The sequence below is a fragment of the Mustela erminea genome, chromosome 1, assembly GCF_009829155.1.
Source record: "Mustela erminea isolate mMusErm1 chromosome 1, mMusErm1.Pri, whole genome shotgun sequence".
Classification (NCBI taxonomy): domain Eukaryota; kingdom Metazoa; phylum Chordata; class Mammalia; order Carnivora; family Mustelidae; genus Mustela; species Mustela erminea.
Window position 1 is genome coordinate 56,808,941 of NC_045614.1, and position 21,426 is coordinate 56,830,366.

General features: G+C 50.7%; 1 protein-coding gene across 5 annotated transcripts in view; it reads left to right on the plus strand.

Moving 5' to 3' along the window:
* NUP210 (nucleoporin 210) overlaps positions 1–21,426 on the plus strand; it is a 102,559-nt gene that overhangs the window by 21,635 nt on the left and 59,498 nt on the right. For all 5 annotated transcript variants that reach the window (XR_004283146.1, XR_004283167.1, XM_032332312.1 and 2 more), the window contains exons 4-13: positions 1,978–2,074; positions 5,478–5,628; positions 7,573–7,705; positions 12,555–12,713; positions 13,294–13,362; positions 14,813–14,919; positions 15,964–16,104; positions 16,940–17,077; positions 18,075–18,230; positions 19,672–19,870. Coding sequence is in view for 3 of the 5 variants with exons in the window: in XM_032332312.1 (XP_032188203.1) it covers positions 1,978–2,074; positions 5,478–5,628; positions 7,573–7,705; positions 12,555–12,713; positions 13,294–13,362; positions 14,813–14,919; positions 15,964–16,104; positions 16,940–17,077; positions 18,075–18,230; positions 19,672–19,870 (1,350 nt within the window). In the remaining 2 variants the exon portion in view is untranslated. The remainder of the gene's footprint in view (positions 1–1,977; positions 2,075–5,477; positions 5,629–7,572; positions 7,706–12,554; positions 12,714–13,293; positions 13,363–14,812; positions 14,920–15,963; positions 16,105–16,939; positions 17,078–18,074; positions 18,231–19,671; positions 19,871–21,426) is intronic.

The following is a 21,426-nucleotide window of genomic DNA, read 5'->3' on the forward strand; positions in this document are numbered from 1 at the left end:
GCACTTGGTCTTCAAGCGAGGGAGCTGGGGGAGGGGTTTGTGCAGTGAGATGATAGGAGCTCCCCACGGGGATGAGTCATTGATCTTGGGAACAAATGACCACACTTGACGCCACGCTGGGGCCAGGCACTCTTCTGAGCACTTTGCATGTTCTAACTTCATTTCACAGCCAATGATGAGATTTAGGCACAGAGGGTGAACACACACACGTGTGCGCAGGGAAAAGACATATAGTTAGTATGTAACACAACCAGAGTCTGAGCTCCGGCCTGGTCCTGGTCCCTGAGTCCACTCTCTTGGCCTGGGCTCAGCAGACCTTTCCAGTGAAGGGCCAGAGAGAGTAAATGTTTTAGACTTTACTGGCCACACCATCTCTGCTATAACTACTCGGCGCCCCCCACTGTCGCTCTAAAGCAGCCCTAAATGTTGCATAGTGGCTGTGTTCTAAAAAACTTTATTGACCACATACTCTTGACTACTCTTTTATTTCCTGTCTTAAGTTACTTGAAAAAAAAAAAAAAAGAATTGTATGCCATGACATTCATCCATTTAAAGTGTACGGTTTGGTGGTTTTTAATATATTCACGAAGTGGTACAGCCATCACACTAGCTGATTTTAGAACATTTGCGTCAGTACAGAAAAGAAACCAAGTACCCTTGAGCAGTGACTTCCCATTCTTTCTTCTCTCTGGCCCCTGGCAACCACTACTTTTGGTGTATATAGATTTGTCTATTGTGGACATTTTCTATAAGTAGAATCATACAATGGTACAGTCTTTTGAGTCTGACTTCTTTCACTTGGCATAATGTTTCCAAGGTTCATTCACGTTGTGCCGAGTATTTCCTTCCTTTGTATGGCTGAATGACATCCCACTGTGTGGAGAGAGCACATTTGTTTATCCAGTCATTTGTTGATGGACATTTAGGTTGCTTCTACCTTTTGGCTGTTGTGAATAATGCTGCTGTGAATATTCATGTACAGGTCTTTTTGTGGACATGGTTTTCATTTCTCTTGTGCTTCTGCAGGGGTGGAATTGCTGGGTCACAGCATAACTCTGTGTTGGCCTAAAAGTAATAGCAAAGGCAGCAGCCCAGTTTTCTGGAGCTTTTGCTAAGCAATGTTTTTTTTGGCTTCTGAGATCCCACAGGTGGGGTGGGGCAGGACCTGGGGCCCATCTGGCACTAAGTGCCTTACCCTTTGCACTGTAGAAGGAGCTTTTCCAGATCCCAGATGCTCTTATCTGGGTTGCCAGGCAGGTAGGGAATGCAGATGAGGGCTGTTGTGGGGAGGCAGGGGGGCAATAGGGCATGGCAGGGAGTGTGGCAAATCCAAGACCATGATCCCTCCTAGCAAGGCTGAGCCAACCACTGGTCTCCAGAGGGACATTGGCCCAGGAATCCAGCTCAGTGAACTTGGGAGTTGAATTTATTTGGTGCATTTCTTCATTCGAGATGATGGGACTTAACTCAACAATGTAAAAGCAGCATTGCCTAGGTAAAAGCAGCATTGCCTAGGTAAAAGCAAAGCTACAGCTCCTAGGAGATGGGGCCTCAGAGCCACTGATTGCCATCTCCCACCCCACTGCGGGGTGTTGACTGATGCCCAACCAGACCTTGTACGCACACTAGAGTGTTAGGACCCACTCTGAGTCCCGTCTTCAAAATCATTACTGGGCCCAGTTGGGCTCACATGTCCTGACATCCCGAACTGCAAGCCAACTGCAGAGCTAAGTCTGGCCTGGGTGGCTTGCCATCTCCTCCACGCTGGGACCCTGGGAGTCCCAGGATCCAGGGGAGAGATGAGCTGTCGCCCTTCATCCCCTGACCCTTGAGGCCTCAGTTTCCTTTTCCTGAAATGGGGGCATAACACCTGCTTTGCAGAGGGGTGGTCCTGAGTGCATTTTCCCCTCCCCCTGGCTCCAGGGAGTTAACTCTGAGCCTTCCTGCTCCCCCCCTTCCCCCCATCTTTTCCTGCAGGGAACACTTTCAGCACCCTGGCTGGGCTGGTCTTTGACTGGACGATCGTGAAGGACACGGAGGCTGATGGGTTCTCGGACTCCCACAACGCTCTGCGGTAAGAGGTGCCTCACCTTTGCAGGAAAAGCAGGAAGGAGGTGTCAGTTGGCTCCACACAGGGTGGGGGACTTTGAGCAGCACCATCACCATCAGCAAGGAACCCAGGGTCGTCAGGATGCAGGCTGGCATCCCCCATGACTGAGCAAGGACAAGCATTTCGGCTCCCACAACTGTGTGGGAACCTTGCTGCTTCTGCTCTCCGCTGGGGTGTGCTCTGGGTGTGGGAAATTGTGGAGGAGGCTGGCATGCCCAGCTGTGGAAGAGAAGACTTGCCCCAGATAATGGAAGCTGTCCCATGGTACAGGGAAGGGTTGCCTGTGGCCCTTCGCTGGGGGTCAGTTAAAGGGGAGACAGGTTGTGGCTGGGGAGACATTTCCAGCCCTGTGTTCCCCAGCACTGGGGGATACAGATGGGCTTGTTATGTGCTATGTACCACCATTTTTGCCATTTTTCAGACAAAGAAACAAAGATTTAAGCCACTGGTCAAGCTGGTAAGTGGCAGAGCTAGAATTGGACTCACATCTATATAAATCTTCACTATCCAATATGGTAGCCACCAACCCTGGCTATTTAAATTTAAATGAGGTAAAATGAAAACTCCAGTTCCTTGGATGTACAGGCTGTGTCTCACGTGCTTGTTTGCTATGTGGCTAGTGGTTATGACACGTTGCACAGAGAAGATGGGGAGCAGAAGGTCCTATTGGCTGGTCCTGGTGTAGACCCAAGGACTGGGCTCATATCCCTTGCTACCCTGCAGTGCCTCAGGCCTTATCGAATCAAGTTTTAAAGTCTCTTTTAAGGGAAGAAGATCTAATTTTTAAAAGTATTCTCTTATAGTCTTTATAAAATTTTAATTTCAGTATAGTTAGCATACAATGTTATGTTAGTTTCAGGGGTATAATATGTGAGTCAGCAATTCTATAAATCACCCAGTGCTCATAAAAATGCCCCCCTTAATTCCCATCCCCTATGTCATCCATCCCCCCACTCACCCCCCCCTCTGCTAACCACAAGTTCTCTGTATAATTAAGACTCTCTTTCTTGGGTTGTCTCTCTCTCTCTCTCTCTCTCTCTCTCTTTTCTTTTTCCTTTGGTTGTTTATTTTGTTTCTGAAATTCCACTTGTGAGTGAAATCATATGGTATTTGTTTTCCTCTGATTTATTTCACTTAACATACTCTCTAGTTGTGGAGGAAGACTTAACTTAAAAAAGAAATTCTTTTAAAGATCTTGTTTATTTATTTGACAGAGAGCACAGGCAGAGGGGAGCAGCAGGCAGAGGGAGAGGGAGAGGCAGGCTCCCCGCTGAGTAGAGAGCCCGATGCAGGACTCGATCCCAGGACCCTGAGATCATGATCTGAGCCAAAGGCAGATGCTCAACTGACTGAGCCACCCAGGTGCCCCTTTAAAACTTTGCAGCTATTTTCAGCTTACAGAAAAGTTGCAAGTATAGTACAAAAAGTGGTGTCCCTGAACCGTCTGAGAGCCAACTTGATGTCCCTAATTATTTTACTGTGCCTTTGCTACCACGGAGACATTTTCTGGCTTACGCGCAACATCATCAAAATGAGGAGATGAACACTGATGCCTACAGTCATCAGACCTCATTCAAGCCTTGCCAGTCTATCCTAGTTATATTGTTCATAGGAAGCACAAAACCCAGCCAGAGTCGCCTGCTGTCTGTCGTCCTATCTTTCTCAGCCTAAGATAGTTCTTTGGTCTTTCTTTCTTTTGGGACCAAGATGCTTGTGAAGATTACAGTTCAGTTGTTTTGTAGAGTGTCCCTCATTTTGGGATTATCTGATATTCTCTCCTGATTAGATGCAGAGCTTTGCATCTTTGGCAGGAAGATCACAGAGGTGAGCTTCTGTAGTCTCCTGATTGTATCTTATCACGGTTTGGTGGGTCTATCACGGACGACCTTCACGGTCATCACTTGGGGTAGATGGTGCCTGCTCAGGTGCCCCACTGTGAAGTCACTGTCCTATCCCTTTGCAGTTAGTAAGTATTTTGTGGGGAATTAAGAATCTGGTCTTCCATTTACACCTTTCCAAGTCCAGCTCCAGGCTTTAAGGAACATCTCGGCTTAGCCCATGCTTATTCCCATGGCAGACATCACTATGCCCTGATACTGTGCAAGGTGGGTTGCTCTTTTGGGTCAGAGGTCTTTGGGGGCAGGGGGGAATGGGGCCCTCAACCTTCATCTTCTGCGTGAGCACTGGAATTTCTGGTGTCTCACGAAGCCAGGAACATGGGCTGGACAGTCAAAGAGACCTGGATTCCCAACCTGGCCTGGTCACTTCCTGCCTATTGCCTTAGTCAAGGAGTGCAGCCCGTCTGGGCATCGGCGTCCCCCTCTGTCGGAGAGAGGAGAGTAATGTGGCTACTTCTGAGAGCAGCTGTGTGGGTCTACATGGTATTCGGAGCCCCGCCCTGGGCCTGACACCTGCTAGACATTCAGAGAACGCTGGTTCCCTGCCCCAGTCTGTGCTAGCAGGTGTGTTTCCTACCATGACAGCCCCTAAGTGTCCATGCACTCTGTACATGAGCTGAATGTTAACCGAAATCAAAAGCACTAAGGCAGGTTGCAACCACAGTGCCCTTTGTTTTTATTAAAATCAGCATGTGACACCTAGTCAGACGAGACAGGGAAATCAGTCACAGCACACTACCACAGCCGGCATATCTTGGGGAGAATGGAAGCGCGTCCAGCGCACTGCTCTTGTTCAAGTGGAAAGGCGGGCTCACCTGTAAATCAGAGGCTGCGAGAGAGAGAGACCACATGGAAAGATCCCTCAAGCCAGCCCTGCTTCTTGCCTACATGGTGGGGTCTCTGCATCCCGGCTTCTCCCCACAGCCCAATGCCTTACCGTGGGGCGATAAGATGGGTGTGATACTCTCTTTCTGACATTGGAGGAAGGGTCATTGAACATCATTTCCCAGTGGCAGGAGCTGGCCCAGAGGGGTGGGTAGAACATCATAGGGGTCCCTGGGAGCCTGGTGGGCACTGCTGGCCCCACCCCAGCTGGGTCTGTGCTCCTGGGCCTGCTTCCTAGTTTCCATGGGCCTCACCTGTCACACCTGTGAGCGTGAAGCATTTTGTTCAAGCAGGTGGTCCTCATGTATCAGGGTTTACCATCATTGCATGTGGATTTTGATAAAAAGCACAGTGCCATTCTTCTTGCGGACAAAGGCCTGTACGGGGCCCAGGAATCTGCACTGTTCACCAGGAGGTGGGCAGTTCTGATGTAGGAAGTTTCGGGGACACATTTCTATGTGGTGCCATGCAGGGCACCGCCACTCACTTAAGGGTTTGGCCCCTCCCAGGAGGTGCTAGCAACTGGTGAATCTGTTAAGGTCCTTGCTTTTGCAATCAGGTCTGATGACATCTTCCCTCTCCAGAATCCTCACGTTCTTGGAGTCCACATATATCCCTCCTTCCTACATCTCCGAGATGGAGAAGGTGGCCAAGCAGGGGGACACTGTTCTCGTGTCCGGGATGAAGACGGGGAGCTCCAAACTTAAGGCGCGCATCCAGGAGGCTGTCTATAAGGTGGGCCCCCGGGGTCGGGGGGCACTGGGCTCTTTGACGTGGCTCACATCTGTGAGCGCATTTAGGCATGGTACCATGAAAGTTTCACTCTTCATGAACTGGGAACTTCAGGGTGTGATTCTGTGTTTCTGTTCGTTGGGTTTGGTTTTTGGAGGAAGGGTTCCACAGCTTCTGAGGGAGGTAGTTGGAGGACCAGAGGGCACCATCTCCAGAGTCACAAAGTAGTTGGTCCATGGTCCGTTTTGAGGCAGGTCAGGGAAGGGGATGCCCATTAACCCACTGATGTTCAGCAACCCCCCTGCACTGGTTCCTGTGGAGGGATGCAGCCAAGCCTTTGGAGCTCTGGAAAAACTGGGGGCTTCCAGGTGTCCTCCATGCCATCCCTTCCTAGGTCCCACTCTGAGCACTGGAACTGGTGGTCCCATCTGTGGAGAGCTAAGACTCCTTCCCTCCCCTCCCCTTCCCCCAGTTACCCTGGCCTCACTAGCACCTGCTCCGGCACCGTCTGGAGAGGGGTATAGGACAGCAGAAAGAAAAGGCTCTTTTTCCCTGTTCTCATGGGCACATGTCTGCCCTGCCTCCATTGAACTACAGCCCTGAGACCTTCCTTTCATTTGCCTGGTTCCTGGAGCTCACACAGGGAGCGTGCCGTACTCCATCCACCACTGACTTTCTAAAGTGACAGATGAGAGGACGCCTCCTGATGCCCTCTTTCATCTTTTAGCCTATAGGCCAGGGGTCATGGGCGGTTTTAGAAGCACAGGACATGCCACATTACAGGAGCTCATCCCGTAGCACTCTGCAGATCATGTTTGGAGACCATTTGCCTCTTGTTATTCGTGGCCTGAGCCCAGCCTACCCCGCCCCTGAGCTGGAATTCCCTCTTGTCCTGCCTGGTGCCTGTAGGAGGCTTCCCTGCTTGCCACACTAGAAAGCACTCACCAGAGCAGAGCCCGGCCCAAGGGCTGCTTTTGTCTCTTTGGATGATCGAAGATACTATGCAACTTCCTATTAAGTGAGGAAACCTGTAAGATGTTACACCTGGGGCCCAGGAGACGCCCAAGAATTTGGGAACAGACACAGAACTGGTCAGTATCCATGGGGTGCTGATCAATGCCCTCTCCACCTGAGACAATGTATTGGCATTTCTGTGGATGAGAATCATTTTCTTTGCCAAGTTTCCTCCAACTTGATGAGTTGCCAGTAGATCAAAGGCAAGGGAAGGCGCGGGCCCCCAGAGACTCCGGTGACCCAAGGGGTGTGCTGGGTTCGACACTGGTGATCGTTCTCCCATTTCAAGTCTTTCATGCCATTTCCCGTTGAGGAGGTCACGGCGTGGTGGGGGTGGCGTGGAGGGACATGTGTTGCTCCCCCTTTCCAGGTTTGCCCTTGGTTCCCCAAGCTCCCTGATCTTTGGGCTTCGGTGGGTGGAGCCCCTGAGCCCCTGAGCCCCTGGTGGCCACAGTATCCATGATCTCACTCCTTACTTTTCTTTCTTTGTAACTATGATGACTGCACATTGAGCTATAGTGTATGTTAATGTAAAGTGATGTGCTCAGCACCGTCCAGCAGTAGCCACTGGACATGGGCCTCGTGAACACACAGGGTTCCCCTGGGGCTTTGAGGGATCTGAAGGTGTGGGGCTCTGAGCATTGCCTTGTTTCTTTACCGCTAACTTCCCTATCCCCATGTAAGCATCTTGAGAAGTTCTAGACTCTTTGTCCTGCCCACACTGCTCCCTGTTCCCCACCCGCACCTGACTTTTTCTTCTTCTTCTTTTTTTAATAAGTAGGCTCTGTGCTGGGTGTGGGAACCAGCGCCGGGCCCAAACTCAAGATACTGAGATTGAGATCTGAGCTGAGGTCAAGAGTTGGAGGCTTAACTGACTGCACCCGCTGAGCCCCCCACCCCCCACCTCATCCTTTCTACCCTCTTTCTTCCAAGCACGTGCGCCCTGCGGAGGTCAGGCTGCTCATTCTGGAGAACATCCTTCTGAATCCGGCTTACGACGTCTACTTGATGGTGGGGACCTCCATTCGCTACAAGGTGCAGAAGATCAGGCAAGGAAAGATCACAGGTGGGTCACTGACTCAACATGGCAGAGGCTACCCTTTCTATCATTGTGGTAAAACGCCCATAACAGAATTACCATTTTCACCATTTTTAAGGGTGCGGTTTGGTGGCACTAAGATAACTCACATTATCATGTCACATCTCCTCCAGCCCTCTTTGGAACTTTCTCATCTTCCCAAAATTGAGACTCCCGTTTCCATTAAACACTAGCTCCGCATTCGTCCTCCCCAGCCCTTGGCAGTGGCCATCTTTCTTGCTGTCTCTGTGACTTTGACTTCTCTGGGGACCGCAAATAAGATGAATCCTACTGTATTCGTCTTTTTGTCACTGGCTTTATCTCATATAGCCATAATGCCCTCAGGGCTCATCCACATTGTAGCGTGTACTAGAATTTTTTTTTTAAGGCTTAATAACACTCTAGCATATGTGTATTGATACTTGTTGAATGCTTACCTATTCATCTGTCAATGGGCGCTTGGGGTTGTTTCTAAGTCTCGGCTATTGTGAATAGTTTTACTAGGAGCATGGGTGTGCAAATACTCTTTTCAGGACACTGTTTTCGGTCCTTTTGGGTGTATATCCATCCCTTTGTTTGGAGAGTGTCAGAAGCTGTGAGCGTCTCATGGGAATGGGTTTGCCTTTGGTCTGCTGCTAACTGCCGGCCAATCTTGGCCAGCTACTGCCCACCCTCTGGGGCTCAGTTTCTCCTTCAGATACCTTGAGGCCTTTCTGCTTATGCTTTGAGGGCAAAGTTAATTAGTGGATATGGATTTGTTCTGGTAATTCTAGAATGCTGCGGACCTAGGATGCATTTTATATGGTGAGAGTTCTTAATGCAGCACCCATCCTCCTAAGAATTATTATTATTATTATCGTTTTAAAAAAAGTTTATCCATGTCTCATGGCCAGAGCCCAGGAGGTCAAGAGTGTCACTCACCTGTCCTGAGGGCTTTGACATGTGTTGAGGCAGATGTCTCCCCCAGGTTGGAGGGTCACTCTGTCTGTGATGCAAGGTATTGTGTAAGAAGCACATAGATGCTTCCATATCCAAGGAACTTGGGTTTTGTTCCATAGAGGAGGTCCTGAAAGACCCTGCCTCACCTGGGAGCAGTGGATCTGGGGAGCAGTTATATTGTGAGAGAGCACTGTTCCCCTCAGACTGTGGAAGCTGGGACTAGGCTCCTTCTGGGTAAGAAGCAAGGCAGGGGCTCGTAGCCAGAGATCTGAGAGCTGGGCCCCAACCGGGGAGGGTAGTCAGCATGGTTAAGGGGGGGTGATTTAATAAAGAAGTCTTAAGAGCCCACCCTGAATTAGCTCAGGTGTCACAGTCCAGAGGAACAGCACATCTCAGGGGACCCAGAGAATTTGTGGGCTGGGTCACTGATCTACCATAGATCTCAAAGGGCCAGAACACACAAAAGATAGCCCAGGGCAGGAATTAGGAATGTTGTTGCCTCCCTTTCATCGATGGAGAAATGGGATAGAAACTTCCTCCAAAAATGAACACACCTGTGTGACTGATGGTTCTGGTTGACTCAGGTCTAGAGTGGCTTCCACAAGGAAGCCTCGAGACCTGAACCACCAAGGTCCACAGTGACCTAGTCATACAAATGGAGATTCTGCTCATTTGTTTTAGATGGATTGGGCTTGGGTGTTTTGTTTTGTTTTTTAATTGAAGTACAAGTCACATCACTGTCATTTTGAGTGAGTTGACTGGACAGGGAAGTGAGGACTGATGACAGGACAGGAGTGTGAATTTCTGCTGTTGCCTGTCTCGCACAGCACCCTGCATTGGCTTAGAGAATCCTAAGTTAGAGGCCAGTTACCTGGACTTATGAACATGCAGATCCTTACAACCCCAATTAATTTTTTTTCTTTTTGTTTTTAGTTTTCCTTCCTTAAAAATTTCTTTTTTCCTCTTTTCTTCCATGTCTTTATTTCCCTTCTGTCTGCCTCCCTTTGTTGGGTGGCTTGCTTTCTTGCAAGCCCGTTTTTTTTTTTTTTAAAGATTTTATTTATTTATTTGACAGAGATCACAAGTAGGCAGAGAGGCAGGCAGAGAGAGAGGGAAGCAGGCTCCCTAGCGAGCAGAGAGCCCGATGTGGGACTCAATCCCAGGACCCTGAGATTATGACCTGAGCCGAAGGCAGCGGCTTAATCCACTGAGCCACCCAGGCACCCGCAAGCCCGTTTATTGAGCACCTACTCAGTGCCATGGTCTGCTGGCTGCTGCATATGTCGCCTGGGTTCCTGCCTTCCTGGAACACACAGCCCAACAGCCACTCTGACAGTTATTCTGCAAACATCTTACAAGTGGGGGCAGGGGAGGGAGGAGAGGGGCTCTTGGAGCTCCTAACCAGGGGGATGTGTGTTACTTTCAGAGCAGTGTTTCCAGCGGGTAGGCGGGGGGAGATGCTGGTCCTTCCCCTCAGTTCTTAACGGTGTTGGTGTTTGTGCTGCTTGAAGACATGATTGGCACAGTAACCAAATTACCGGACAGAACAAAATGTGGGAAGACCATGCTGACTAAGGGAATTGGTGTCTGAAAGAACTTGGGTGGAACGGTGGAAGGGACAGAGAAATGCACTGAGGCTGGGAGAGTCACCTGCTGAGGCTGGTGTCAGTGACCCAGGTATCAAAGGGACTTGGAGTCTAGCACCCCCTTGAGCTGTGGCTACCTAGAACTAGCTCACATGGGCTGTGTGAGCAGGGGCTGGAGCCAGAAACAGGGGAGTGAACTTCCCATCCTCCTGGACTGAGATCCTTTCCAGGAGCTCCATGGTCATCCCTGGAGCCTACCCTGGGCCGGGTGGTGGTGGCAGGGGATGAAAAGCATGTCTGGAGGGTCGGCCATGATCAGGAGGGTCACAGAGCCTGGTCTTCTAGAAGCATGTGGGCCTCCTGGTTTACAGAAGGGCAGCCCTGGGGATGGTCCTTTACCCCCTGCAGATGATAGATGGGCTGGTCCAGTGCCCCAAGAGCAGCCTTCCTATTTTTACAGATAGACAGTGACCCTGAACATCTGCAAAGCCTTCTGCATTCAGTGCTTTTCATAGTAGCGAGCTCTGCATTCTGAGAGGTGTTCCAGGAGTCAAGCCCCTTATTTTCCTTGTTTTAGGATTTTGTAATTATGTTGTCATGCAAGATCTTTTGAGAATCAGTATGTTCATTTCTCAAAATGGCCTCTTTGTCTGGAGAAGTTTAAATAAGGGAGGAAGCTAGCACTTCATAAAACAGCATAAAGTAATACTGCTTGATTGAGCAATGGCATTATTTTCTTACGGTGTGGATCCTTGATGCCCTGCTGCCATATTCTGTACATATAATCCTCAAGAATCTCAGCCTAGTTTGGCTGGGCTTCCCCTGGGTAGAGAATGAGGAGACGGGCTGTGTATATGCTAGAGGATTCTCCATTCTAGCATGTGCTGGAATCACCCAGACAGCCTGTGCAAACTCAGAGCTTCAGGCCCACCCCCCAGAATTTGTTTCAGCAGCTCTGGGGTAAGGCCAGTCATTGGCAGCTAGTAGGTGACATTGATGGTCCATACTTTGAGGGTCCATACTTTGAGAACCCTCTGCTCTAGGGCAAATTCTTGGGGATTTATCAGAACAACACAGAAGACACCCTAAGACAGGAGGTGGACCAGTTGCCTCCCTTAGCTAGAGGGCCGGGATGTGGCCACGCCTACAGTGTACTGAGCAGGTTGCTTGGTAGGAAAGTTGAGGAACAGGACTGGGAGGGGTCAAGTAAAAGTGTTCCTGTGCTCTTTGGTTTTTTAGTTTTTTGGTTTTTGTTTTTTTTTTTTTTTTTTTTTTTGTCTTTCTGGGCTTTTTTGTTTTGTTTTGTTTTTTAATGTTCAGTTAGCCACTGTATAGTACGTCATTAGTTTTTTGTTGTAGTGTTCAGTGATTCATCCTGCTGTCTTTGGTTTGAATCCCAGCTCCGCCACTCCCCCACTGGAGGACCCTGTGGGATTCTTGCCTCGATTTCCATAGCACCACCATCTTGAAGGTGTGGGCATCAGCAGTACCTGCGCCAGGGGTTGTTATGGGATAAAATGTGGTGATAGGCCCCTAAAGCAGCAGGCACAGTCCCGCCACATCTTGTTTTTGTGGACAGCAATAGCCATTTATAAGAGCGTTCATGGTCACTACCCACAGGGTGTGGAAGACTGACACCAAAGTGGCGGGTTTTGCAGGGTCCCTCATTTCCTGGGGAAATCGTTTTTCATTCCGGCCCAGACTGAGTGAGTTCTCTTCTACAACGTGACACTGAGCTGGGAAACCTTGATGGATGGTCAGGATGGTGACAGAGAACATTCTTTGCAGATCCTAGACTGAGCTCCCCAAACCCTGTGGGAAACCATGGACTGGTGCCTTTTTGGAAACCCCCCACTCCCAGAGGCCACATGGCTCCACTGAGCCCCACTCTAGGCCCCTCGGTGCAGCAGCAGAATTCACTTAACTTATGGATTCTGCAGGGAGCCTACAATTGCTGTCAGAAGCTGTGCTTAATTAGGAAAAAAAAAAAAAGCAGTTTATGACAGTCACTAAAAAACTGATTGCTTTTGAAAATTCATGGAGAGTGTCAGTTTTGTCCACGGGCACGGAGAATACTGTTAAATTTTAAAGCGTTGAGAAAATTATAACACTGTGTGTTAACTATACTGGAGTAAAAAAAAAAAAGTGTTGAAGAAACTAAGCAAAAAAAAAAAAGAAAGAAAGAAAAATCAAGCATTCGTACGGATGGTTGGGTCCAGGGATTTGGGGTGGGGTGGGGGTATTGGTTTGTAACGTTCCCTGTCTTTGCTCTTGTCTCTTCCACTTGGTTCTTTCTGCTTCTGGGCTGCCAGAGCTGTCAATGCCTTCCGAGCAGTATGAGCTCCAGCTTCAGAACAGCATCGCGAGCCCCGAGGGAGCCACAGGCCAGCCTGTGACCATCTTGGACCAGGATACGTCGACAGTCACCGCTGTGCAACTGGGACAGAGCAGCCTGGTCCTGAGCCACAGGAATATCCTTTTTCTAGCCCGGCTGCAAGTCCATATGTGCGTCCTGCACAGGAGATTGGCCTGTTTAGGAGTCATTTTTCTCCCTGAAAGCTTGGCTCGGCTAAAAATAACCCTGTTTTCCCTCAAGGTCTGAAAAATCAGAAAGAACCGAAATAGCAACGCGGCTGTGTGGCATCGCTCACCTCCGTGGGTGACTCACTGGAGAGGCTCTAGGCCAGGAGGTGGTGGTAGGAGCAGAGCCTCGCTCCTTGCCTCCGGAACCTTCCCTGGCATGGACAGCCCCATCCCAGGGGCCTGGCCAAGGCTGTTTGCATACCAGCGTGTAGGTTGTCCCTGTCCTAGCCTTGTGCGGGTAGTCTCCAGTGTCCCTTGCAAGAGATCCTCCCCTGCTGGTGTGGGAAATGTGCCGGGGCCTCTGATTCTGGAACATGCTTTGTTCTACTTGGCCTCAGGCAAGAGGGTTTTCATCCTCTCTCCCATGCACGTGATGTCTTGGTGATAATCAGGCTGCCCTAGCCTTGCTGAATCCTGCCACCTGCTCTGTTTACCTTTGTGTGTTTTGTTCCTTAAGTAAGAATTCAGGTATCCGCATGCAGGGTGCTTCCAGGTTACCCAACAGCACCATCTACGTGGTTGAACCTGGATACCTGGGTGAGTCTGGTCATCATGGGTCCTCATGGATGCTATTGACAGGAGTTAAAAAAAAAAAATAAATAAAGGCAACAGCAGTTGCCCAGAAAATGCTTCACCCTGGCCAGCTCTGCCAGCTTTTTTGCCAGGGCTGTTCCCCAGTCCTTCTTGCATTGATGCACAGAAACAAGCAGAGGGTAGGCCAAGGTCAAGGTAGATGGGTAGCTCCAGAAGGAGAGAAGTGTTTGGGTAGAAGCCAGAGGGTTTTGTCTCCTGCTTCCTATACCAGGGCTCTGTCCAGACCTGACCGTGGCTGTGGACATCTAGAGGTTAGGGGCCCCAGTGATCAGCTCAGTGACAAAGGAGCCCCTCAAGCAAGGAGACACTTGGTAAAAGTCTCAGTGGGGAAGAAGGGGAGGCATTTGACCAAGAGAGGAAGGGAGGAGTCTGTGGTCATGGAGGACCTGTGGGGGCAGAGCCCAGGCCCAGAGCTGCTGTAACTGTTGAGTGCTTGAGAGATGTCTGGGACATATGTGTAGCCCAGGTCATAGAGATGATGCTCCCTTCGAGTTTCCTCCCTGTTGATGTACCTGTTGGGTGTACTGAATGGGTTCAGGCAAGAGAATATGCAGCAAATCCCTGGGTCCTCCTGTTAGCCACCAAACAAGCTGGCTGACTGATTCAGGCCTGAGCTGACAATGTTGAAACACCAGGCAGGGTAGCCCTGTGGGTCCTAGGAGCTTCATTCATTCAGAAAGGCGTCATTCAGATGTAGACTCACTGTGGATTCAGATGTAGATCTACTGAGGATTCAAAGGGTAGACCTACTGTGGATTCAGAGTGCAGATCTTGTGTGGATTCAGATGTAGACTTACTATGGATTCAGATGTAGACTCATTGTGGATTCAGAGGGTAGACCTATGGATTCAGATGTAGACCTACTAGATTCAGATGTAGACTCACTGTGGATTTAAAGGGTAGACCTACTGTGGATTCAGATGTAGACCTATTGTGTATTCAGATGTAGAATCACTGTGGATACAGAGGTAGACCCGTGGATTCAGAGCGCAGACCTACTATGGATTCAGATGTAGACTCACTGTGGATTTAAAGAGTAGACCTACTATGGATTCAGAGTGCAGACCTACTGTGGATTCGGTTCATAACAGTTACGATGGATTCAGAGTCTAACCTTCAGTGGACAGGCTCAGGCTGAATGAGCCCTACAGCAGTTGGTGTGGGATATGCCCAGGTGGTGCTGGGGTAGCTGAGGGCTCAGCCCAGCATCTGCATCCCCAGGGCTGCTGGTGGGCATTAGGTCTCCCCGTGATTAGCAGCTGTTCTTTCTCCTTGGAGGAGTGCAGGTGAATAGTTTGTGGGGTCCTACAGGTGTGTCTGCTACCATCTTCTTCCTCAGGGGCATGTCCCTGTGGCCCAAGTGGTCAGGCTTTGTTGCCTGCCTGTTTTGTAGGGTTCACAGTCCATCCTGGTGACAGGTGGGTGCTGGAGACCGGCCGCCTGTATGAAGTCACCATCGAAGTGCTTGACAAGTCCGGCAACAAGGTCTACCTGTCAGATGTGAGTGCCTGCCTTGGGTCCCAGCGGGGTTTCAGTGAGGGATGATGTGTCTCCTGGAGTGGCACCCCAAAGCTGCAGGGCCCCCATATAGGCAAGCTGAGTTCAGTGATTGCTGATGGTGCTGCTGGGTTCATGGGGGACAGCACCGTGACATCCCTGGTGCCTCTCTGGACTTTGTGAACCTGCGAATCTCTGCCCCCCCAGCCTTACCCCTGCAGGGTCCAAGTGGGGAGAGCAGGCCACAGGCTCAAGAAGGTTCAAGAAGGCAGGGATGGGAAATAACATCTGCCAGCTGCCTTCCTGCTCCCTTGTCGTTGGCCTGAGACTTCATGGTGCTGAGAATCTGTCTCTGCCTGCTTTATGGAAGTGCAGGAAACAGTTTCTGACCTTTCCCTGCGGGGCCAGGAATACTTGTAACTGTCTAATACCCGTAACTGTGACCTAGGCCAAGCTTGGCTTTCTGGCTTTAGAAAGGAATGGCAGACATGGGACGACAGGAGTCTTGGCAGGTTTTGGTCCTTCGTGAGAAGTTCCCAGTATCATCAGCTAGAACATCTGCGACCTTCCTAGGGACCTCTGGGGTTTTAGAAGAAGGAAGCAATGTTCCCCCTTGGGCAGCTTTGCAGGTCATTGCTTTCCTCGTGTTGTTTTACATAGACTATCGATCAACATTTTGGGGGGAAGAAAGCTCTAATGGATATTGGTGACCTTTTTGGTGTTTGCTGGTTTCCTCTTTGGAACCTCAGGGTCTGAGAAAGCTGGCGAAAGTAGGCTTTGGGCTCCCCTGAGCACCACATGGGTAATCACAGCAGGGCCATGTGGGGAGAGGGTAGTGGCCTGGGAGGGGGTCAAAGGCCAGAGGAGACAGAGCCCAGTTTTACGTCTAGTCCAGCTGCTCTGCTGGTTTTGGAAACCTCTGGGCCTCAGGGGGCCCTGTTGCCGGGTCTGGCTACTCTCTGTGGGTCACTTTGCTCCTTTCCTGCGTTCTGACTTCTAGACACACTCCCAGAAACACCTCTTTCACTCATCCTGCCTCCCTTCCAGAATATTCGCATTGAAACCGTGCTGCCTCCCGAGTTCTTTGAGGTGCTCACTTCTTCCCAGAATGGATCATACCATCACGTCAGGGCAACAAAGAGGGGCCAGACGGCCATCGAGGCAGCCCTCACCTCCGTAGTAGACCAGGCAAGTCGGCACCTCCCTCCCTCTGTCCCCTGCACCCTCCCAGGCTGGACATGCGCTAGGGGAGCAGGGTGCCCAAAGTTCAGCCTGGTGTGCCACTCTTGTGGGTACCGTGGGGGTTGCCTCCCTGTCCCCCATGTCCACACGAGGTACCCCTCCTCCTTTGCCCTTTGCCAGCCTCTGTCAAGGTAAGCCTGCCCTTCTAGGATTGGGGTGGAAACCCTGTTAGGGAAACGGAGTTAGGCCCATGTGCCTAGCTGTGCCGTTTCCAGGAGCCATGAGCACCCTCTGGCTATTTTAGCTCTTGGATCCTTTAAAGTCTTCATTTTCCCCCTTCATTTAAGATGCCAGTCTCTTTTAGGCATGAGCAGTTTTTTATTGATTGGAACATTAGCACAGGTATTCTTATCTTCCTACCCTGCACAAAACCTGTCCTGGCCCCTTAACAGGCAGCAGAAAAGAATGGCCTGCAGGCCAGACTGCAATTCCTACCAGTCTGTCACTGCAGCTCCAGGGGCTTTGGGCAAAGTTGCTGCAGTGGCCCATGCCTCAGTTTCCCCATCTGTCAAGCGGGGGTAACCACAGCATCCCAGGTAGGGTGCTGAGAGGGTGAAGTCAAGCAGCATTTACTTGCGTGGCTGTTCCAGAGCCCTGGGAAGCTGTCTCCATGGAGACAGAGAAGGCTGCAGGGTATCTAGCATCTTCCTTCCTGCTCCCAGACCATCAAGGAATCTCTTTGTGACCTGATCTCCAGGGAATGGTGGGGGTCTGCTTGACTGGGAAAACCTCTAATGACCTGGTTGTCATGGTGACGTGTGGCACCTTCACCTCTCCGTAGGATGGAGGGGTCCACACATTACGGGTGCCTGTGTGGAACCAGCAGGAGGTAGAAATTCACGTCCCCATCACCCTCTATCCGAGCATCTTGACGTTTCCGTGGCAACCAAAGACAGGCGCCTATCAGTACACAATAAAGGTAACCGTGATTCCCCACATCTGGGTGCATTCCTTTGGGTGTTTCCTTGGGATTGGGGCTTTTCACCCCTCCTGTTTCTTTTACTATTACCTTCTAGTGGTTGGAAAGAATTTAAAGTCAGGGAATTATGCTTCTTGTATTTTCTGGGGTTTCTATCACAGCATTGTATTTTGGTAATCAGAAAAAAAACCCTGAAAAACAGAAAAGAAAGCATAATAAAACCTGGAATACAGATTTAACTTCCGCCTGCATTTTTGTTGTTGTTGTTTAAAAAACAAAAACAACAACAAAAAAAGATTATTTTCTACAAATAGTGTAACTATCCCTGGAGAAAAATGTGAAATGTGAAATTCCAGGGAAAAACATCTCTAACTCTGTCACCTGTCAAGTGTTCTCAGTTTCTGATGCTCATATGCCCTCCTGGCCTTCACTGGCAGGGACTGACTCCCATGGGGGCTTGAGTCCCCATCAGTGGCCAGTAGAGTGCCCATCAGTCCCCGCTGTCTCCCTGGCAGTGAGGACTGTCACTGGGATCTGCTGCCTGTTCACACAGGTGTCTCCCCTTCCTGGCCTCTCTTGGGCTCCGGGGTGGTGGCCCCTGACCTGGGAAGCCACTGGACTGTCTCTACTCCATGGTGGATGACCAGGAGTGGCAGGGGTATGTGTCAGGAGGGAGTGTTGGGCCTGGTCAGGGAAGTAGCTTCTAGCACCTGACTGTGGCCCAGGGTTCTCCTACTCCAGTCTGTAGGTGCTCCCTGATCTGGGGCTACTGTCACAGGTGACAGTGGGTGTCAGCCACAAGACCCCCAGATTATGAGGAAGAGAAACGAGGCAGGGCAGAGAGAGTGAGGTAGGGAGATGGCCTCCAGCCAGGTAGCCCTGATGCCCTGGTTTTCCATGGGGTGGGAGGCTGCTGACCATGCGAGTCAGAGAGTGAGACAGAAGGACAGACAGAAAGACCAAGCAGGTGGACTGATCTGATGGTTCTTCTCTGCAGGCCCATGGTGGGAGTGGGAATTTCAGCTGGTCTTCGTCAAGCTATGTGGTTGCCACTGTCACTGTCAAGGGTGTGATGACCACAGGCAGTGACACCGGACTCAGTGTGATCCAGGCACATGATGTGCAAAACCCGCTACATTTCGGGGAGATGAAGGTGAGACCTCAGGGGCCCGGAGCTCAGGATGGCGGTCTCTAGCTACCTCCTCACATCCAGTCCTCAGTCTTATACTTGGTGTTGGTGGTGGGCAGGGGGATGGATGTGACATTCCCCACCAGCCAGGGGATGGGACACAGAAGGGCCAGGGTCAGCATAGGTGGAATTTCTGGAAAGGAGATCAGAGAACACAGAAGACATGAGATATTCAAAGGAGTCATTCTAGAAAACTCCTCAGACCTGAGAGGTCTGAATCTCCAAATCAGAAGGGCCACTGAGTGTTGGTAAATTCACAATGAGAGGGAGGTGCCAGACTCCAGGACACCTGGCTCTGACTCCTTTCCTCTCCGTGTACTGGGGCCCTACACCTGGCTCTTCATCACAAGTGATGTTGGACCAACTCACTTAGCATAAGGCTTTGGGTGGGAGTGGTCACCGGCCACTGACCTCTGCCAGCCCCACCTTGGCCTCCTGACTTCTTGACCCTGACCTCAATCTGTCATTGTTACTTCATTGAGAGCAAAAGTCAAAGCTCCATATGTTATGTGTCCAATCCCAGGCTTCCCTTTTATTATTTGGAACATGGATGGACAGATAATTCTAGTCTTTTTATTTGGATCGTGTAGACAGACAGACACACACACACACACACCCCCATCTAAAGATTGATCTCATTCTCGCATACAAAGTGTTGTAACTGAGACCCTTTAGCTACAGCATAATTGTGGAATATGACATAAACTTCGACCACCTTGCTCCCTTCCCCCGCCCCAAGCTTCCTTATGTCAGCACAGGTGCCACCTTTCACCCAGTTGTCCAACCAAAAATCTGAGGAGAGTTCCTTGAGAGACAGTGTGTGTCATGGTTAGAGCCTGTTCTGGGGCCAGGCTGCCCAGGCCAGACTCCATGGGGGGTGGGCAAGTCCCTTAACCTCCTGTGCCAGTGTCTTCATCAAATAGAGATTGCTAATAGAATCTTCTTAAAAAACAGGCTGAGGGGATTGAACTTCGCAACATTTTTAAAATAGAACCTGGACTATGGAAAGTTTTGTTTCATCGAAGTGTTAGCTGTGGGCAAGGACGCCTCTCGCCCTGTCCTGTGACCTTCTTTATATTCCTCCAGTAAGCCGAGCTGCTGCTTGGCTTAGGATATTTGCACATACTGTCTCTTCTTCCTACAATGTCTTTCCCCCACACTTCTGTCTGGCCACCTCTGACATGCCCCTAAGGTCTGAGCTCCTGTGTCACCATCTCAGAGGGGCTTTCCTGGACAGCTCTGTCCCTGAACTCACTCCAGTCCCAGCACCCATGTCCTCCAAAGCTCAGTCTTCTTACTGACGCGTCCTTGGTGCCCAGAGCATGGCAGCTCTTAGTAAATACTGGCGCGGGCCCTTCCTCTCGCATGGAGCCTGCTGACCTCCGTCTGCACCCCTACCCTCCAGGTCTATGTGATCGAGCCCAGCAGCATGGAGTTCGCCCCGTGCCAGGTGGAGGCCCGTGTGGGCCAGACCTTGGAGCTGCCCCTGAGGATCAATGGCCTTATTCCTGGCGGGGCCAACGAGGTGGTCACCCTGAGTGACTGCTCCCATTTTGACTTGGTGATTGAGGTGGAGAACCAGGGCGTGTTCCAGCCACTTCCAGGTAAACCAGCACTGGTGAGTGGGTGGGCGCCAGACGGGGATCAGGCCAGACCGCCGAAGTTCTCAACATGGGCTGCCCCAGATTCCTAAAGGGAGGGCTTGAGGGTTACAGCATCAGGAATGGCATTCATCCCCTTGTCCCACCATCAGCAATGGTCTGGTCTAGCTCTTGCCCACGTGTGACCTGCTCTGTCACTGGGCTTTCAGAACCTCAGGTTCCACATCTCTAAAATGGGTGTCATCCTAAGTAGAACTGCATGTCCTCGTGCCCGTTACAGTGTCTAGATGGTAGTAGGAGCTCAGAATACACGGTCCGTAGGGATTTTGGCTGGTGACAGTCCTGACACCTTCGTGGCATGCAGGGTCCGACCCCCTGAATAGTCGAAGCTGTGCACATTGCTCTTTCCTCTTGGGCATGCTGGGCAGGGTTTCAGTGGTGATATAAGTGGTGATGGTGGCCACAGAAGTTAGTTTAAGGGATGTCAACCCTACCAGGTGCAGTGAGCACTCAGTGTGTGTGACACATCAGACTTCCTGGGAGTGTGGGAGGGGGACTGTGGTTGGCCCACGTGTCATGGGAAGAGACTGGGGCTGCCTGGCTGCCCAAGATCACACAGGGGCACAGGTGGGATGGGATAGAGAGTGATGTGAGTCTGACACTGATCCTGAAGCCTTTTGTCCCCTGAGAAATGGTGCCTCGCAGGGGAGCCGGCCAGGGGCAGCGGGTCGGGGCGGTGGGGGGAGGTTCTGTGGACAGAGAAAACCAAGGACTGATAATTCACTGAGGGAAGAGGAAGGTTTGGGCAGGGTTAGAAGTCACAGGTGGGCAGGGTCTTTGTGGTCCCAGAGGTGGACACGTCTGTGGGGCACAGGCGCATACCGTGGCCCTGGGATGGGGACCTGTGGAATCATGAATCACGAAGGGCTTGGACTTCAGGGTCTAGCCAGTGGGGAGCCACTGTTGGTGGTTGAGCACAGGAGTGACCACTCAATCCCAACAGGTTTAAGAAGCTCAGTTGGCAGAGGTATTTGTAGGATTGCCTGCAGTGCCTGGGCGGCTTCACATGTCCCTGCTGTATTTGTGGTTACTCATGGAGACCTGTGAACCTGAAGCTATGCCAAGGAAGGGGGCGGTGTCTCTGAAAGGCCACTAAGCAAACCACGTTCACGTCCTTCCTTGGATGCTGCTGCTGTGCCCTCTCTGACCATCCATGGAGGAACAGCTTTTTGAAAATTTAAGTGTCCTTAGTGAGGCAACCATTTAGAATGGAGGAAGATCTCAGCATGAGGGAGAGAGAGGCTGGCTGATGGCTCCCTCTGTAGCACCCCTGATATGTGTCTGGGAGGAGAGTCTTCAGGCTGTGGCCCCAGGCACTAGGTCAGTGCCCAGGAGGTCCTGGGAATGAAGATAGGGTTGGGAGCTCTACAACTATGCATCCTTCTTCCATAAATTGGCTGCATGGTGGTAGACAAGTTGCCCAGCTTCTCTGAGCCTTGACTTTTCCATGTATAAAACAGGGGTACTATCTTCTCACTTGCTGTGAGGGTTACAAATGA